General features: G+C 41.6%; 1 protein-coding gene across 2 annotated transcripts in view; it reads left to right on the top strand.

Moving 5' to 3' along the window:
• LOC121304631 (copine-8-like) overlaps positions 1–20,897 on the top strand; it is a 116,806-nt gene that overhangs the window by 51,027 nt on the left and 44,882 nt on the right. For both annotated transcript variants that reach the window (XM_041235870.1, XM_041235869.1), the window contains one exon: positions 16,267–16,330. In XM_041235870.1, coding sequence (XP_041091804.1) covers positions 16,267–16,330 — 64 coding nt within the window. The remainder of the gene's footprint in view (positions 1–16,266; positions 16,331–20,897) is intronic.

Raw genomic sequence — 20,897 nt, 5'->3', positions numbered from 1 at the left:
TTGATTTGTTTTTCACCTTTAAAAAAACAGGAGGAAATGATAGACTAGAGCCCTAAGCGACATTTAGTCATTTGCACAGGCTTGGAAATGGAAGCACCCGTCAACAGAGAGCCTTCTGTCAGCCCAAGGACACAGCTTTCAGATATGACATGTTAGGGATGCTGTTTATGACTTTCAATAAAATTAAATCAAAAATGGCAACACTAATATTTTGGGAGCCAGCTAATTTCCTATCAGTAAGCAGGTGGGATATTTCTAGGCCCTAGGCAATCTTTTGCACTGGTGAGGCGAAGTGTATAAAACAGGACAGAACGTCACACAAACACTTCTGGGAAAGTGATGCCTGTTTTTCCTCAGCAGATGGTAAGTCACAATTTTCCCGAGGCTTGTGGCAGCATAAATAGCTTTGCATCCAATTATGAGTCCAATCGCATGTATGAGTTTTATAAAAGTGACAAAGCACATTCAAATATAACTAGATGTCAGCTGATCTCAAACATCATTATTACTCTTTTTCACAAGGCGGGAGCCAGGCATGTGTAATGGGATTGCTAGAATAAAGACTGCTTGTGACTTTAACAACAGAATAGGGGTTTCTCCTTGACTACTCGGAGAACTGCCCTTGCTGAGATGAGGCCAAATCGATCAACCTCCAAGGCTGGGAAGTGAGGAACTTCCTCCAAGGGGAAACTAAAAAAGGATAGAGGATGACTCACGGTCTCTCTGGCTTTCCGAGGCCACATGGAGAGCCTCACGATCAAACAAAAGCTCTGGAAAAGAGAATAAAGAAATAAACACATGAAGAGAGCCAGGGGTCTCCCCCCTTCCCCAGCTGTAAGAGCCACCTCCTATATTGTTCTATACAATGACTTGCTCGGAAGTTGGGAGCAAGCTTTGCTCTCCAAAGGGGTAGACTGGCACGGGGTGCAAATGAATAGATTTAAGCAGGAGAATGGAAAATGAAATGTAGTTAGTTTTTTGGCCAGGGGTCCCCTCTGATCAGCGGGACCCTTCCTCTCGGAGGGTGAGACGATGTTGTTGGCCTCTAAGGTTGGGAAGTGAGCCCCAAATATATATATATATATATATATATATATATATATATATATATATATATATATATATATATATATATATATATAATTTTTTGTTATTAAACTAATTTAACCGCTCGACAGAGAGGAAAAAAAAAAACTTTTAAGTGGGAGGAAACATCTGGTGATGGCCCCCACTCTAGGCATGCTAACAATGCTTTGTTGAGCAGAAATATTATCAAGGAGAGAAGACGGAATAGAAGATTCCACTGCTGGATGATTTTAAGGGTGGCTGCTGATGTTGCTGCACCTATATGGAATGAATGGGAGCATACGATTGGAGAGGAAGGACAGCTTTAGAAATGAGCTGAAGACAGCAGATTGCAAACGTATGAATTTAGTTGAAAACCACTCTGCTGAATGGAGGAATGGGTAGAGAGAAAGGTTGAGCTGAGGGAGCTAGACGTCTGAATTGCTGATCTGTAAACAAGAAAAAGAGCCCACAGTGTTAATAGTGATACCTGGAAGGTGTTGTGCTTTCAAAATATAATTATTGATAACTGAAATCTAGACTTGCCGGTGAAGAAGTAGCATAATTGGAGGGGAAGAGGAATGGCCTTTATTAATAATATGAACAGTAGATTGATTATCACAAAAGATTAAGATAATGGCCCCCAAAAATAGGCTACAACAACAATAGGGAATATTTCAAGTAAGGCTGCAGAATTAAGCTGAGGAGGAAGATTGTTGATTTCTGGAGGCCAGACATCTGAGAACCACTGATTAAGAAAAATTCAACCAAAACCAATAGAACAAGCATCCGCATGGAGTGAGAGGTCATGGGGGGCAGAAATGAAGTCATCGTAAAGCAGAGAAAGGCCGTTCCAGTGATTAGCTGTGATATTAATGTGAGAGTTGAGCTTTTTATCTGTTCTAGAGAAACACATTTCTTACCTTGAGGAATGATGCGAATTACAAAACTGAAATGCCCCAGGCGTGAAAGAAGGTTCAGTTTAGAAATGGAATGGTTGACCTCAAAGGATTGAATGAGAGAGAGAATGCATTCCAGTTTATCTGGAGGCAGTCAGGCTTCAAATCGAATAGTATCCAAAGTTATTCCTATTAACTCAAGAGAGTGAACTGGACCCAAGGTTTTCTCCTCTTAAAGGGGATGCCGACTGCTGAGAAGAGAGACCTGAGTTCTAAGAGTGCTTCAGCTGGAGGAGCTGATGGAGGAGATGAAAGGAGAAAGTTGTCCAATAAGTGCAGCAGAAAGGGAATGTGATTAATATTGAGTAGAATCCAGCAGAGGGCTTTGGAGAGTGACTCAAAGATAGCATCAGATATGGTGATGTAATGAAAAGAAAACTGATCCGAGGGAATGAGATCATTAAACTGCAGATAGAAGAGGCGCTTCTTGTCTGACATTTTCCTTGTAGCTACGCCAATAGGATTGATGCGTAATTGAGGGAAGGGAGGGGCTGAAAATGGCCCCCCATGAATCCCTTTGAGATCTCAGAACTGATGAGAGATTCGACGACTTCTGGTTCCTTTATGGTAGATTTTTTACAGTAGAGGAAGAAGGGATATATTTTAAACCTGTTGAAAAACCATCAGTAAGGCCAGAGATTAGGTAATCATTGTTCAAATCATTGTTCATTTCTGAGCAGAAGAACAGGACCTCACAGATCTGCCCAGTGCGAGATGAACGCAAAGCATTGTTCATTTCTCAGCAGATGTACAAGAGCTGTGTGACCCCCGGAGAGTTACAGCTAAAAGTCTCTCTATCCATCTGTCTTTGGAAGGTGTCCTCCTCTTCCAACAGAGTACTGTTGTCATTTGTGAGAAATAAAAAAGAAAGTATTGAAATGGTATAACCCCTAACATGCAGTTTGCAAAGTGAATTAAGCACCTGTAGCTTTGCTGTTAAGAAACAATTGCTTTCCTTGTTTGCTTATTTTTGTAAATTCAAACTCGTACTAAGCATTGCATCTAGAAGAAGAATATCATTTTAGGGATGGATCATTTTAGCATGTCAGTAAATGCATAAGACCTTAATGCATGTGCCAATACCAGGAGGGTAGGGCTAGGGTGAGGTTGGTTATTTGTGTTTGGTGTTCCAAGTAATTGTTTTTCACCCTTGAGGCTTATTAATAGATCCTGAGAATTATTTTAATAGCAAATTTGGCTTGTGCAGCAGTGTCTGTTCCACAGTTTATCAGTAACTTATAATTTGATGTGGGTGACACCGTCTGCCTTATGTAGAGATGCACTACAGGAGAACACATTGTGTCAGTATGTGGTTTGTTTGTCCAGTTTAGGTCTTAGTGTGGGACACTCAAACACTTTCTTTTTTCTGCAAAATAATCTCGTGGCATGACTGCCTTTTTTATTGTGTGTTAATTGCTTTGCATAAGTTTTCATATTTTCCAGTTAGTCTGCGCAGTAATGAGTGGACTGCAGATGCTCGCCTGGATGTTGTGATTAAACAGTTTCCCCACGAGAGATCAATGCTGTAATAGCCCTGAAATGTTTGGAAAACAAAAATGTAATAGCTGGATCGGTGTGATTTAGCCGAGGGGAGTCATGTACTGCTTTGACATTTTTTAAGTGTCTTATAAGGTTCAAATATTGATCTCAACCTGAAGATTAATAAAGGCCAGCATTGTACTGCATTATATTCCTATATAGTGGGTGAGTAAATAATTACTGTTCTACAGGAGCACAACCAGATAGCTGTTCACGTGGTTGTAAATTCTTTTGATGTGTTATTTATAGAGCTTGATAGGATGTGCTTTCAGTATAATCTTCAGAGTCTAGCTTTCAGCATCAGATCACAGCAGAGTGGGTGGCGAATGACAGAATACAGATTCTACAGAGTCCAAGTTAAATTGTAGCCTCATTAAAAAATACTTTATTTTGCTTCATACAACCCATTCATCATACCGAAGGTCTAATAAGTAAAGTACATTGTATTAGTAAGACTTACAGAAATGCTTCAGGCTGAAAATGTAATTAAAAAATAACTAACCTCGAAATGCTGTTAACCTTTTGGAGGCCTGTGTTCAAATCTGGAATGAGTTTGGTGTGCAAAACTCTTCCCCTAGTGGACAATGGATGACATGACGTCTGGCTGCAGCCAGCAGGCATGGGAAATGCACCAAGTCTGAGCCCCACTTGAGAATATTCTCGAACAAAAGCTGAATTTGCATTGTTCTTTTCTTTTTGTTTTTCAAACAATAGCTTTTACAGAAAAGAAAATAATTGCAGGTGCTCAAAGGAATTCAATTTGAGAAGATGAGCTTCAAACTAAATGCTGCAGTTAGTGTACAAGAAAAATCGAATTAACAAGACAGTTGGGGCGTCTGGAACGTCAGTTTTTTTTAGCTACAAGAAAATAAGTATTTTTCCTTCTGAGATCTTCAATACACCCAGTAAACTGCATGGAGCTGGAGTTCCTAACCAACTAGCTGTTTCATAAATTAGCAAACTATTAACTGCAACTACAGGAAAAGATCAATAAACATTTCAGGCTGAAACAAATGATGATTCAGTTCATTTATTTGTCATTAAAGCTCTTTTTAATGGCCAGGGCTACACTGAGGGGAGAGTTCTACAATAGATGAAAATGCCAGACCACCTGCATCACCCTACACTCCTAGGAAAGAATGTTCCTGGGGGTTCTGTATAGAACCATATTGTTTAGTCCAATGTTCCTGGGGGTTCTGTATAGAACCATAAAGTTTATTAGTGTTCTCTGGAACCCCTTGACATTCTAAAGTTCTGTAAACTGAATGATAAGGATTCTATATTATAGATCCAACATAAACAATAGAGGTTAAAATAAAGTAGAATGCTGCTTTTGTACAGGATCCAACAGCAATTAAATATTTCCTACATGAAGCTTATTATATATTTATTTGGACACATGCTAATGCTGTCATAGACCACAATCCAATATAGTTGTCTAATACATTTCTTACACTTTCACCAACTTCTTTGAAACCGGGTGAGAAAGTGGAGATTTTCACATGAAAGCCTTAATTCTGCAGCTTTAACAGTGGAGAGTCTGCGGAGAGTCTGCGGAGATCTGCGTTCACTCGACTGAACCGACTCCCACACTGTACTGAAGCAAAGCCAGAGCCTTCATTGACTTTGACTTGATTTCCATTACATGAGAGTAGATGTTAAAACTTCATGCTGATTTGAACTGGGCTCTCGCCAAGATAAGCACCAGCGAAGATGTAGCTTTACAGTAAACTAATGTGATCCCTCTGCGACTCCATGCATCTGCGTTTCCTTCCATCCGACGATGTAGATATCCTTCTGCCTGGTGTTAATGGCTGAAGTGTAATGCTGGATCAACCACAGTGTGGTCTCCCCAGCGCATCAGCATGACAACCGTCTGGATTGAGCTAAGAAGGGTACATCTCTGGGGTCTTCACCTGGGCACCTTCCATTCCTCTGTGTTTCATGCAGGGCAGGTATGGTGTCTGACCGCTGCTGTGCAGGACAGGTATGATGAACGGTTAGTACAGCTACACTGCAGAATGGATTTCATGTGCTTGTGTGTGTGGATCTCACGAGTATTTTGACACAGTTGAGGAATGAGTTTGTTTGTGATGTTGTTAATAACAGTAGGTCGTAACTTCTTATAACTGATGTAAAAAGAAGGAAAGTCATTAAGTACAGCGTTTGCTCGTGCCCTGTCAGCTCATTCACTGAGAGACTAACAGGGCTTCTCGGGAAAGTCAGATCCAGATAATTTCCCACAAAGAATTGCACAGCGATCTTCTACTGGGGAACAGCTCACTCTGACATAATGTCGTCTTGCCTAATGTCTGCTGACATTTCAATGCCCAAACTTAGACAAGATGTCTAGAAAAAGGACGTGCAACTGTGATTTTAATATTAGTCCCAGAAAGCACTAGATGTTAACAGCATTTTGAAATGGTTTATTTCATGGTGAAACACTGTCAGAGGAGACTTAATCTTTCAATTTGAGTGTGAATGCAAGTGAGTGTGTGTGTCAGATACATCTCAGAAGTGCTGTCAGATAACACTGTCCAGTGAAGACTCTCAAAAGACACTCAATCCAACCCCAGTCACAAGGACTGAATAAATAAACAAATCATAACACTTTGAATCCAGTCTTGTTTTAAGCAATGGAGTCACATAATAAACAACAGCAGGGCTTGAATTTCAGCGCAGGATTACAGGAATCGTGCATTTTCCAAGGTGATCCCGCATATCTACAACTTTGAGTGCAGGAAAGTCCCGCAGAGATATTTGAAGACACCAAGCTACTGTATTTTTCACCCAATTTAGAATGTCTGAAACGCTACAACAGTCTCTAAGGAAGTGGGTGTCAGTGATGAAAGCACGTGAGCTGCATTCTGAGTAGCTCTGGTTAAAATAAATAAATAATAAAAGTAGTGCTGGATATTTTAAGTGCCGCAAGACTTTATTCTTTCGTGCGTGATTCTCGGCCACTATCTTTAAGCATTATAGAAACTCAGTACACTGCAGTAAGTAAACAGTTTTGAAAAAAAAGACGATATTAAGGTGTAGTCTTCATTCCTGTACTGTCTGTGCTTAGAGTCTTCATTCCTGTACTGGCTGTGCTTAGAGTCTTTATTCCTGTACTGGGTGTGTAGAGTCTTCATTCCTGTACTGGGTGTGTTAGAGTCTTCATTCCTGTACTGGGTGTGTAGAGTCTTCATTCCTGTACTGGCTGTGCTTAGAGTCTTCATTCCTGTACTGGCTGTGCTTAGAGTCTTCATTCCTGTACTGGTTGTGTAGAGTCTTCATTCCTGTACTGGGTGTGTAGAGTCTTCATTCCTGTACTGGGTGTGTAGAGTCTTCATTCCTGTACTGGCTGTGCTTAGAGTCTTCATTCCTGTACTGGCTGTGCTTAGAGTCTTCATTCCTGTACTGGGTGTGTAGAGTCTTCATTCCTGTACTGGGTGTGTAGAGTCTTCATTCCTGTACTGGGTGTGCTTAGAGTCTTCATTCCTGTACTGGCTGTGCTTAGAGTCTTCATTCCTGTACTGGGTGTGCTTAGAGTCTTCATTCCTGTACTGGCTGTGTTAGAGTCTTCATTCCTGTACTGGCTGTGTAGAGTCTTCATTCCTGTACTGGCTGTGTGTAGAGTCTTCATTCCTGTACTGGCTGTGCTTAGAGTCTTCATTCCTGTACTGGCTGTGCTTAGAGTCTTCATTCCTGTACTGGTTGTGTAGAGTCTTCATTCCTGTACTGGCTGTGCTTAGAGTCTTCATTCCTGTACTGGCTGTGTTTAGAGTCTTCATTCCTGTACTGGGTGTGTAGAGTCTTCATTCCTGTACTGGGTGTGTAGAGTCTTCATTCCTGTACTGGGTGTGTAGAGTCTTCATTCCTGTACTGGCTGTGCTTAGAGTCTTCATTCCTGTACTGGGTGTGTAGAGTCTTCATTCCTGTACTGGCTGTGTGTAGAGTCTTCATTCCTGTACTGGGTGTGTGTAGAGTCTTCATTCCTGTACTGGCTGTGTAGAGTCTTCATTCCTGTACTGGCTGTGCTTAGAGTCTTCATTCCTGTACTGGCTGTGTTAGAGTCTTCATTCCTGTACTGGTTGTGTGTAGAGTCTTCATTCCTGTACTGGGTGTGTAGAGTCTTCATTCCTGTACTGGCTGTGCTTAGAGTCTTCATTCCTGTACTGGCTGTGCTTAGAGTCTTCATTCCTGTACTGGCTGTGCTTAGAGTCTTCATTCCTGTACTGGGTGTGTAGAGTCTTCATTCCTGTACTGGGTGTGTAGAGTCTTCATTCCTGTACTGGGTGTGTAGAGTCTTCATTCCTGTACTGGGTGTGTAGAGTCTTCATTCCTGTACTGGCTGTGTTAGAGTCTTCATTCCTGTACTGGGTGTGTAGAGTCTTCATTCCTGTACTGGCTGTGTAGAGTCTTCATTCCTGTACTGGCTGTGTAGAGTCTTCATTCCTGTACTGGCTGTGCTTAGAGTCTTCATTCCTGTACTGGCTGTGTAGAGTCTTCATTCCTGTACTGGCTGTGCTTAGAGTCTTCATTCCTGTACTGGGTGTGTAGAGTCTTCATTCCTGTACTGGCTGTGCTTAGAGTCTTCATTCCTGTACTGGCTGTGTAGAGTCTTCATTCCTGTACTGGGTGTGTAGAGTCTTCATTCCTGTACTGGCTGTGCTTAGAGTCTTCATTCCTGTACTGGCTGTGCATAGAGTCTTCATTCCTGTACTGGCTGTGCTTAGAGTCTTCATTCCTGTACTGGGTGTGTAGAGTCTTCATTCCTGTACTGGCTGTGTAGAGTCTTCATTCCTGTACTGGGTGTGTAGAGTCTTCATTCCTGTACTGGCTGTGCTTAGAGTCTTCATTCCTGTACTGGCTGTGTAGAGTCTTCATTCCTGTACTGGCTGGGTAGAGTCTTCATTCCTGTACTGGCCATGCTTAGAGTCTTCATTGGTATGCTGTGGATGCCACACTTCAGCAACATTTCTGTCATCTTTCAAAATTACATCCCAGGAGGCCAGCTAATGTGAATGTAACTTCTTTACTGAGGAGAGGGCAGGATGAAATACAGAAAGAAATTGCTGTTATTTAGCTGTTTGATGTCGGCACAGGCCACTTATTAAGAGAAACAGTGGTGCATTGGAGGGATGGCAGGTAATTGCCAATGTTTTTCCAGTACAGTTAATAAGCAAAAAAACATGCTTTGAAAAAAAAGACAACACTTTTTCTGCTGTGTTTTCAAACAGGCCTGCATAGATACAGAATATATGGAGTTTTTAGCTGGTGTTGACACAATAATGCAAGTGATTTCCCAGTGCATTTACCAGGTTGGGTTTTTTTGCTTGTTTGTTTTTTTGTTTTGTTTTTTCCAAGCAGTTTTCCTTGACACAACACACTATTGGAAAGCTTCTTGCATGTTTTGAGTTGCTTGGTGTGCAGGTTGATTGGCTGTGCACTTCTGTTTGGTTGTGCTATATATGCTCCTGTGTGCTTAGTTGTAACAACGCAAGGCCTAGGATGTGTTCACGCTGCTATCTCCCTTTACAAGCTCCCAGTGGATGTAGACGAACCCCCTCACCCTATGTCTAAAACAATGAGCCACTCACACCCTTGCCTAATACAAGTTACCCTCCATATCATCTTTTTAATACTGACGCCCTGACAGCACGTATTGATTGCCTTGTCCCTGTAACCATGGGTCAAAGCCTATTTGCAGTAGTTTGATGTTGATTTTGAAAACTTGTGCCCACAGCGTGGAAACGCAGTTATACGTTACTGCTAAAGACCCACAGCACAGGGTAATCTCTCAATGCAGAACCCCGGGGCCATGCAAAGGGAGAGAGACTTGCAGCTCTATCCATTCCTTTCTCCAGAGTGCTTTCAGAAGCCAGTCAGAGTAAAGATTATTGGTATCGCTTCAGGCAGACTCGCAGACTCACACTCCCAGTTCACAGTGATGGACACTTATCTTTTAGAGCCTTACTTCCCCTGGCATTGCAGATTCTTGATTTAGAAATCCTGCTTGCCTTGGATTGGTGTTTCAGTTTTTTTGGACTTGGTTCAGGGAATTGTCACGATAGAAGCTGAATTAATCAAGTAGTTGAGGTGCTGTGCCAGTCAGAGAACATCTGGTTTGTGGAGCTGTGGTCCCCAGTTTGGGGTTTAGTGATTTTCCCTAGTGCTATGAACCAGCACTGAGACCAAAAACAGGAATTTAAACTACTAACTACTTAAGCCCTAGTATTTAAAACATTAAGACTATTACTTCTAAACAACAAAAACTAATCTTCATTAGTGCAATGAACATTTGCATTGTATTGCATTTGCAAATGACAGCGTGTACTAACAATACATGGGAAATCCGATGATATATGAAGCCTTATACAGTCCTGCAAATCCTCTATTGAAACAATAAAGCCATGCCTGGCACCCCTCAAGACCGTATAGTGCAGACGAGGGCTGGGTATTATTGCAACACAGGAGCTGGGATTTACTGCTCTATATAACATTTGATTCATTGTTGCATGATAAATATTCAACAGTCTTTGGAATGGACAGACAAGCGAGAGTACCATGTTGTGATAACAGTTGGGTGTCAGTTTTGGGAGAGTGTTTGGAAATGGATCGTCGCTGGAGTAGCCTGCTCTGACTTGGAGATGTTTTCCAGGACCATCTGGGATTTTCACCACAGAACACAGGCTGGGAACCTCTGTTCTAGAGCAATCTGTGTAGACTGAGGTTTCCACCACAGAACATAGGCTGGGAACCTCTGTTCTAGAGCAAGCTGTGTAGACTGAGGTTTCCACCACAGAACACAGGTTGAGAACCTTTATAGGCTGATAAAATGTGTAAGAGTTATTGATTGTATCACTGTCTCCCTGGTATGGATTTCTCCATTGATTAATGAGCCATAATTAAATTGTATCCACTGGACTGTAGTAAATTGGATTAATTATAGCCTCTCATTTCATTATACAGTACAGTCCATTTTGAATGTCTCTTTATTGTATTGCCAGATCCTTTCGGGGCGACCTAATTAATAGGTAGTGTGGTATTAGTAAATGGTAACTGGAATGTTCTTTGTTTTATTGTGCATTAAGAGCTATGAAGAAATGAAGTGTCTTGAAAAGGGCCGAATAGGAGTATGCAAAATTTTATTGTAATTGTAAGGCCATTCAACTGTTTAAAAACAATTATAATAATGACATCAATAAAGAACTCAATCCACAAAACTATACCCAACTGTTTTGAGATTTGCTGAAAAAACATGTAAATCTCAACTAGCTTAAGGCAACACGCGTGATCATAATTCCCTGCAAACACCAACTGACGAACTGAATGAGCACGTCACCTTTGAGTGGCACAAGGTAGAAGTTTTACAACCATGCATGTCAGATGAAAAGTGACCCCAGAGAAACCGTTTATACAGTAATGGCTTTTCTGTGCGTCTGTGTCCGCGAACCTTTGCTTTTGTTTTTCATTATCAAGCACAGGGTGGAAATCTACTGCAAGATCAGAAGAGTTACCACAAAGCAAAAAAACACATTCACTTTAGCGAGGAATGATAGTGTGTTCCACAGAACAAAAAACACATTCACTTTAGCGAGGAATGATAGTGTGTTCCACAGAGCAAAAAACACATTCACTTTAGCGAGGAATGATAGTGTTTGGAAAGTTCACTCCCCTCTCGAAGGAAGAGCTCCACATATCTTCCAGCTGCTTACTGTGTAAATCCTACAAACATCATGCAGCCCCGTTTAACACAGGGATTTTATGATTGTGTTCTAGCCGAGGGCGGATGATTTGCAGAGCAGGCTTCTCATAATACTGTATTAAGCAGTAGAGAGCACAGAGGCTGAGAGAAAGTGGTCTCGGGAAGCAAGCAGATAAATTAAACACACCTCAGCTAGCAAGACTAGCCTTGCTGTAACCCAAAGCACAGGTCAGCACGCAGGGCTTGAATTTCAGCGCAGGATTGCGAGAATCGCGCATTTTCCAAGTTGCTCCCGCATATCTGCAACTTTCAGTGCAGGCAAATCCTGCAGAGATATTTTAAGACACCAAGCTATTGTAGGTTTTCATCCAATTTAGAAAGCCTGAAACGCTACAACAGTCTCTAAGGAAGTGGGTGTCAGTGATGAAAGCACTGTGAGCCGCATTCCGAGTAGCTCTGGTTAAAATAAATAAATATAAAAGTAGTGCTGGATATTTTAAGTGCCGCAAGACTTTATTCTTTCGTGCGTGATTCTCGGCCGCTATCTTTAAGCATTATAGAAACTCAGTACACTGCAGTAAGTAAACAGTTTTGAAAAAAAAGACGATATTAAGGTGTTGTTTTGCAAGCGGTGACCAAAGGTTACGCACATATTATTCAGGCACCCAACTTTAAAAGTACAGACTCTGGGCTTTCCAAAGACGATTTCAGTGTGTGTATGCAGTACTCCTAGCCAGAACTACGGTTGCCTGAGGTGACAGAGTTCACAGCTTAGCTTTTGTTTTGAGTCTACTGCTCCATCATTGTAGCAGCTAAAGAAAAGCACCTTTTTCTTCTGCTGCATGTAAAAACTTTACGTCTTTTTGCTCTGTCTCACAGGGATAAGCAGCTGTTAGGTCTCCAGAAAGCAGCTTATTTTAAAGCTACACTAGTGTGAATGATGATGCAGTAAAATATATATTCCCACCTTAAAAAAATTGGCTGCGGCATTAGGGCGGAAATCCCCCCAGCACACAAAAAAGAAATTCAAACCCTGGCACTGTTTAATAGCCTTTTGTGTGCAGCATGCAGCATAGTCATCACACAAGCTCAAAACAATATATCTTATATTTGAGATCCTGTCTGAGGCCTAAGGGCACTGTCACACTTCAATAGCAAATCGATCTGCGAAGTCTGAGAAATGTTTAGTGTGTGCAGGATTTTTTTTTAAATCTATTGCTGTTAATACCTCAAGACATTAGTTGCAGAGCAACAAACCAGGGTCACAGTGTCTGTTATGTGTTCAGTTGAGTCGTGTTAGTCATTCACTTCACTGAGCTAAATGCCCAGCAAGGGGCGTTGATGTATTAACATATGGTTAGTTCTGGGTGTTACCAAGACGTGATGTGGTTCAGTCAAGTGACTAAAGTTAAAGCCTAATAGCAGGGAGACCCTGGGTCCAAATCTCATTTGTATGTGAAAATAGCAGCAACAAAATGTTTTTTTTTTGCTTCTCAGAGTTACATCACTCCAGTTTCAGAACCAATTCTAGCTGAGGTATCAAATCGCCCTCAAAGATTCAATTAGAAGCTTTCAGAAGGCACTTTCTCTAGTTTCTCCAAGCCAAAGCATGTCCTTTTTGACCTCTGAAGAGCTGACATAGATAAGTGCTAAGCACTGCCAGATTCCCTTGTTGCACATCTGGTGTCTATTCACAACCAAGGAGCTGGGAGAGTTTGAAACTGGCGCTGGTGCAAATTCCAAGTGAAGTTCATGAATCTCTGTAGCAGTCATCTTTTCCTCCCTTGTAACTCACACACACACTCACGCATGCACGCATGCATGCACTCACACACACACACACACACACACACACTCACGCACGCACGCACGCATGCACGCACTCACACACACACACACACACACACACGCACGCACGCATGCACGCACTCACACACACACACACACACACACACACACACTCACGCACGCACGCATGCACGCACTCACACACACACACACACACACACACACACACACACACACACACACACACACACACACACACACACTCACACACACACACACACACACACACACACACACACACACACACACACACACACACACACACACACTCACACTCACACACACACACACACACACACACACATACACACACACACATATTGAACTGCTGCTTTTCAAGGCAGTTGACTGTCTCTTAGAAATGGAGATATAATTTTTTTTTTAATTATTATTGTTACTGTAGTAATATTGAGCAAATTAAATCTCACGGACGGGGAACAGACTCTGTAACAGCAGTGCATCACACAACATTGCCCATTACATTAGTTTTGAAAGATCTTAATGGATAACCCTTAGCCAAGCCGTTCCTCCCAATCAGCTCAGCGCTGGGTGAGCCTACCTGCTTAATTGGTCGCCTAACGACGTAGCTGTTGTTTCCCAGCTGCACACACCTGCATAAGAACCAGCTGCAGGGCTCTCCCTGTCACATATCCTCCCCCTCAGAACGACACCAGGTCAGTTCAGTATCTCTGGCTCTTCCCACTTCTGTTTGGGAGGGTCAGGGGGTGATGAGAGGTCCAGACACGACAATGAAAGGTTTTTCAGTGAGCTCATCGGTTTTGCTTTGTAGTTTGTGCCGTACAGCGCAGGTGCTGAGTTAACAGAAGATCAAGACTGGGGCTAAATGAGACCAAAACAAGCTGTGTTGTGAAGCTAATTGGGCCAGTGATATAAAGGGATAAGAACGATGGCTGTGTATAGTGCCTCTCTATTTTTTTATTAATTTATTTCTTTGATTTTTTTACATGGATCATGTAAAACGTGTTGGATTGAGAGTAATGGTTCTTGGAACAGTCATATCTATTTATGCACAGAGCAGGTGAGCTTTCCCAAAATGCACCACCAGCAGGCCTCAAGTTTGCCCTGGAAAGGACCACTCTTTGGGCATAAGAAGTGACGGTTCTTAGTCAACACTGAGCACTGAACAGCCATGGGTTTACAGACAAGCTGGAGCTTTCTACTGTGTTCATGCATCCTTTTTATGCCCTGCTCGAGCTCAGGGTTTCTCAAACTCAGTCCTGGGGAACCTCTGTGTCTGTTGGTTTTCACTAGTCACTTAATCAAACTGATCATTTGTTAAATTAGACCTATTTACTTGTTTTCAGCTCTTAAATAGTTGAAGATTTCAAGTTAGTTATAATATTTTGTAAGTAACCTGAACTCTGCAACTGTTTAAGAGCTGAAAGGAAAACCAGAAGACACAGGGGGTCCCCAGGACCGAATTTGAGAAGCCCTGCTGTAGCTGCATTGCTAAGACGTGCAGACAGCTGAAGAACCTGAAGATTTGAAGTAGGATGGTGCCTTAAGGCCTTGGAGGCAGTGAAGACAGGACGTGGGTGGTTGATGAAGTTAAAGGCTTCTCTTCCTCCATGGTGTCGAGAGTGCTGAGGGCTTGATGTTGCCCTGGCAGGCGACCGGAGCTCCAGCTGCGTGTGATTGAGTTATCCAAAGGGATTAATAAGACACGATGGCCAGGCACTGTAAAAAAGCTCTCAATCTGTGGGAGGGGGAGGCATTAACTAAGCACAGTGCCCGTGGACGCATTATGACAGAATGCATCAGTCTGTGGACCTGCAGTTCAGAGTGTCTCCCCGGGCTTCACCTCCGAACGAGACGCTGCACTCTGCTCTACCTCGTCTCCTTTCATCCGCTGCCTGAAGGACATAGGTTTTTTAGCCTCCATTACTGGAAACATGAAGAGGACACTTAGTTCAGTAACTCTTGAGTCTGGCACGCTATTAGCCACCCAGCAATGTCTTGAATGACGACCAGCTTTTAGACTGAACAATACATACTGCGTCCCTCCTGTTAGAACTTAAACATTCGAGAAGCGGCATTAAGACCAAGACTAGGGGCATGGTAAAGACAAACATGCCTCCCTCTCCCAAGCACGGGAACAGGAATTAGGCGTTTACTGCATTCCCAAAGCCAGGGGCACGGCTGTGACTCCCCAGGTCTAGTAACACGTTATAGATGCTTAGCATACCATGTCTAAAGGTATTAGTAAGATACATGTTACAAACACAGGCAATGGATGGATTTAACAAAGCTGTTTTCGCCAAAGTGTAAATCAATTTCAAGTTACAAAACTGGTAATAAACAACCTAACTTACTTTAACTACGCAATCAAATACTTGCTGCTGTTTTTTTTCTGATTTTGTAACTTTGACAGGTGTAAAATTTGAAAATAATAATAATAATAATAATAATAATAATAATAATAATAATAATAATAATAATAATAATTTACTGTTTGGGGTAAAAAGGCTTTCAAAATCAGCCCCTATTTAAATATCAGCTTTCCTCATTGATAGTATTTAGAAGCATGTAGGCAGCGTGCACTCTGTCTTCCATCCCTTGTGTGATCTATAGGGAATAATGCAGGGACTAGTGTGTGATATGTAATGGGTATATGGGTAAAGAGGAGTGTTAATGAGCGTTTGTTTCCTGTATCAAATGCAAAAACGGCTCAGCAGTTATTACAAGTGCTTCTCTCCAGGGCAGTGACTCGCTATTAAACAAAGAGTTACTAACTATTAAAAAAATGCCCTCTTAGCTATTAGTCATAAATGATTAATGAAGTCACTGGTGAGTTATTGGACTCGAGGTATTTTGCAATTTGTGATTAATGCAGATCTGACAGTAGATTGGTTAGTTATAAATGCTTGTCGAATAGTGGAACATTAGATTAAAGTGATAGTGTATTTGGTTTCAGCGCTGTATGGAAAATGAACAGATCACAGTCATGACTCTAAAGGTATTAGAAAGTGGTGCAATACAGTGACCATGCCCAGGAAAGCAGGGCATATATACCGTATGCCTAAACTTCCACAAAACTCACTACGTCTTGGATTGTTTTCCATGCACAAGCTTGTGTGTGCAAAATATGATGAGCCTGAATGTTCCTGTTCAGCACTAACTGTTGTTGTTATTTTTCAGTGGGATCCCAGGGAAGAAATGCGGGACAGTCATTTTATCTGCGGAAGAGCTTGGAAACTGCAGAGTAAGTACCCGAGTTGTGTTTGGATTTCCCAGCGGGTTGGATTGCATGCTCTTTGATCCTGTTTTCTGTGATACTGCCTTGTTAGGTGTGGCTGTTAGCTGTGAAGGGTTACCCTGTTGCTGTTGCTTGCTGATGGTTCACCACGCTGTTCACACCAGTGATATTTCTCGGATTGGTTAATTTACCCTACCGTACTAGCGATTGGGTCATTCCAGTTAGAGGTGACATTCCATTTGTTAAAGGTTAGTTGTTGTTGTTTATGCTTCAACATGTCTCTGTGTGCTTTACCATGCTTAACTTTATTTCACTTTGCTACAGCATGCTTTTACCAAAGCTAACCCAGGCTGGGATACATATGTCTACAGGAGACCAGGAGAACTGAAGCTCCTGTACTCTTTGTCAAAGCACTTTTCAGGCCGAAACGTTGCTCTGTTTTTAACTTTGTTCTTTTTAAATAATAAATAATAAGGAATGGAATTGTGATCTATGATCTATTCTTATGGTGTTGCACCTCTGCTTGCATCAGTCATGAACAAAATTGGGATATTTGGGAAGAACGGAGATAGCACCCCCAAATTGAAACACTGGGAATTAAATAAAATAGTCGATGTGTGATATAAGCTACAGGGCATTTAAGAAGCTGCTTTGCTTGCTTGCAATTCCAGGTTGTCACTCTGGCAGTGTTTAATTTCAGTGCGTTACTGGTGGCCTACTTCAGCCCTTTGCTCGCCTGAATAAAACTGTTACAAAGCAGAGGGGGGTGTGGCAGGCTGTAATGAAGCGCTGTGAAGAAAGCGTGCTGGAAATGCCACAACTGCTCTTCCTGTGGAATAGATGTCATTTCAGAGAGAACGAGGGAGGGAGAGAGAGAGAGAGAGAGAGAGAGAGAGAGAGAGAGAGAGAGAGAGAGAGAGAGAGAGAGAGTGTGTGTATGTGTGTGAGTGTGTGTGTGTGTGTGTGTGTGAGTGAGAGGGAGAGTATGTGTGTGTGTGTGTGTCTGTCTGTGTGTGTGTGTATGTGTGTGTGAGATAGAGAGCTACAGCAAGAGAGTGTGTGTGTGTGTGAGTGAGAGTGTGAGTGTGTGAGAGTCAGAGGGAGGGAGTGTGTGTGTGTGTGTGTGTGTGTGTGTGTGTGTGTGTGTGTCTGTCTGTCTGTCTGTCTGTGTGTGTGTGTGTGAGAGAGAGAGAGAGGGTGAGAGAGAGAGAGAGTGTGTGTGTGTGTGTGTGTGTGTGTGTGTGTGTGTTGTGTGTGTGTGTGTATGTTTATTCAAGGGTCACAAGACCACAAGGATAAACTGCAGTGAATAAAAAACACCAGGCAGTAAAGTGAACTCATTATGTTTTAAGTGCTAATGGCAATAGTACATAATAAAAAGGCAATGTTTCTTCAGTATTCGTCTTTCTATTTGCAATTACAAAAGCCATTAAAACCTTTGTAAAAGCACAGTGGAAAACATTAAACAAGCATGATAAATGATCTATTGCAGAGTACTGTACTGAACATAATCAATCAGCCTTCACACAGCCATATCTGCACGAGGATCAATCAGCCTTCACACAACCATATCTGCACAAGGATCAATCAATCAACCTTCACACAGCCATATCTGCACGAGGATCAATCAATCAACCTTCACACAGCCATATCTGCACGAGGATCAATCAGTCTTCACAAAGCCATATCTGCACAAGGATCAATCAGCCTTCACACAGCCATATCTGCACAAGGATCAATCAATCAACCTTCACACAACCATATCTGTATGAGGATCAATCAGCCTTCACACAGCCATATCTGCACAAGGATCAATCAGCCTTCACACAGCCATATCTGCACGAGGATCAATCAGTCTTCACAAAGCCATATCTGCACAAGGATCAATCAGCCTTCACACAGCCATATCTGCACAAGGATCAATCAATCAACCTTCACACAACCATATCTGTATGAGGATCAATCAGCCTTCACACAGCCATATCTGCACAAGGATCAATCAGCCTTCACACAGCCATATCTGCACGAGGATCAATCAGCCTTCACACAGCCATATCTGCACAAGGATCAATCAGCCTTCACACAGCCATATCTGCACGAGGATCAATCAGCCTTCACAAAGCCATATCTGCACAAGGATCAATCAGCCTTCACACAGCCATATCTGCACAAGGATCAATCAGTCTTCACACAGCCATATCTGCATGCTGATCTTTTGTACAAAGCAGTAGAAACAGTTTATTTCAACACTGTTTCATTATCCATGATGGCTATGTTACTAATGAAACAAAGTCTGATGTATTTGAATGTAGTTAAGCATATATAGTTTAAAATAAGCGAAGTGAGCTTGTATTAAATATGCATTAAGTCCTTGAGGCCACACAAAGGTTCAATTTTGTAAGTAATAATAATATTATATAATGTCTACCACAATTACTAAGCTTGAAAAAGCTTGTGTGCTCAAATGTGTGCCAAAAGCACAGCACACAAAAAAGTTGCTGTACAAAGTAACGAATAGCAATGAAACATAAACGGCAATTCTGCTCCTGAAAAGACTAGCTAACCATCAGTAGAGACTAATGAAGCCTTCACTTCACATTGCGTTCAGTTGTCTTTGGGGTCCAGCTTTCTCACTCAGACGTACAGCCCACGCTTCCTCCTTGATGTGGAAGGAACCACTGATCTTTTTCCCACGCTCCACAGGCGGCTCGGCCCCTCTCCTGGAGAGTGTATTGCCTAATTTAGTTTCAGGATTTTATTGTCGATTCCAGTTTGACACTTGAGCCCACTCGGGCCTGCTTTGTAAAATGATTTCAAATGAGCCTGGATGCTGCTAGTTCTTTATAGTATTATAAAGTATTTCTAGAGACCCTCCTGTAATCAATCTTTAAAGGAGTACTAACAATTCTTAATAATTTTTTTTTTACTCCTCCCCCTTTAATTGTCCTGAGAGTCTTTTGGTTCTTTTTTTTTTAATTTCAGGATATTGAGATATTTCAAATGAAGCCCCTTATTCAATGATTTCAATTGCAGCCCTATAAATAGATTGCTTCATCTTGGTACCGCTGCTGTAGGTCACATGGTCTAATTGCAGCTAGATCACTGGATTTGAGTTTAAACAGCAACACAAGAAGTGATTTGGTACCAGGAAGCAGCAGCAATTTTTAATTAATTAATTAATAATGTTGTATTTTAAATATTACATTCAATTAAAGGGAGGGGGGCAGAGACAATGTTTCTAACAAAAGAAAAAGTGAGAAATGGATTTTAAAATCTTAGACCCCGTTCACACTTGTTATTTAAGGCGGCCCAGGGCTTTGCACCTATATGAATGCAGAGCAGACTTAGGGCTGCCTCTTCTTATCACGTGACCAATTTAGTTACGTAGCTCAGTAGAGACTCCCGTACTCGCAAGCGCGCAGAAGGTAAATAGATCAGTATTGAATGGTAATTATTTCTGCATCATACAACTTTAATTATATAAATATTAAATTTTAAAAAGTCAGTTGAAAAATTGTTAAAATAGGTGAACGTACGCAAGGCTAAACATAACATGTAGATGTCTGGGAGGTGCTACAAATTTTTTTTTTAATGATATATTGTAGAGCAGGGTGATTTAGTTTATATGGCAGAATTCATCTCTGGATACAAAAGGTGTTAGCTCCAGGTAATTACACTAAGAGCATTCCTCGGCTTCACATGGGCTTCAGATGAGAGAATATTGAAATAGCCCCCTTACTGGCTTGCAGAGGGCTATAAAACACCATTAGCACATTATTAACACCTTAGAGTCACAGTTACCAATTGTAGTTGGGCAACAGTGGCACAGTTTACCAACAACCCAGGGCAATAGAAAGCAATAATAAAACCACCCAGGTGTCACAAACAGGACTGTCCTGCAAACAAGAATTCTTCATGCCCTTGTCCATCCAAACGTGTTGCCCTGACCCATCCTTGCATGCAGTATTAAAACACAGATCCAATTGGAATAATTATCTCACTCTACAAGCAAACTAGGACTCTGCAGACCACTGTCTACAGAGTACAAATTCTCCTCCTATCACAGTCCCAACTTAAACTGTCTGCGACCTGCTCTGAGCTCTAGTCATGCACTACTCCACCTTCTGTAGGGGTGCTACCTCTCGAATGAGCAGTGCTGTCAGTCAGCTTACAGCATTAGAAACATTAGCACACAGTTTCCCTGTAAATTACGCTTACAATCTAATCACAGTTGATAAACAGGTAAACTGTTACTGTGTTTGTGTTTTGATGCAACCGGCAAAATTCACTATAAATAAAATACAGTAAATATCGATAACTTCCCATTTTGTTTAATAGCTGTCGGTGCTCAGCCACTTTGGATAGGACTTCTCGCGCCTGATAAAACTGTTTTATGAGAAGCCATTTCATTCTATATGTACACTGAACAAAAATTTTAATGTAACCTGTAAAGTGTTGGTCCCATGTTTCATGAGCTGAAATAAAAACGCACAAAAAGCTTATTTTTCTCAAATTTTGTGCACAAATTTGTTTACAAGATCTTTGCCAAGATAATCCATCCACCTGACAGATG

This window comes from Polyodon spathula, chromosome 39 (assembly GCF_017654505.1).
Source record: "Polyodon spathula isolate WHYD16114869_AA chromosome 39, ASM1765450v1, whole genome shotgun sequence".
Taxonomy (NCBI): domain Eukaryota; kingdom Metazoa; phylum Chordata; class Actinopteri; order Acipenseriformes; family Polyodontidae; genus Polyodon; species Polyodon spathula.
This window is presented reverse-complemented; position numbering and strand designations above follow the sequence as displayed.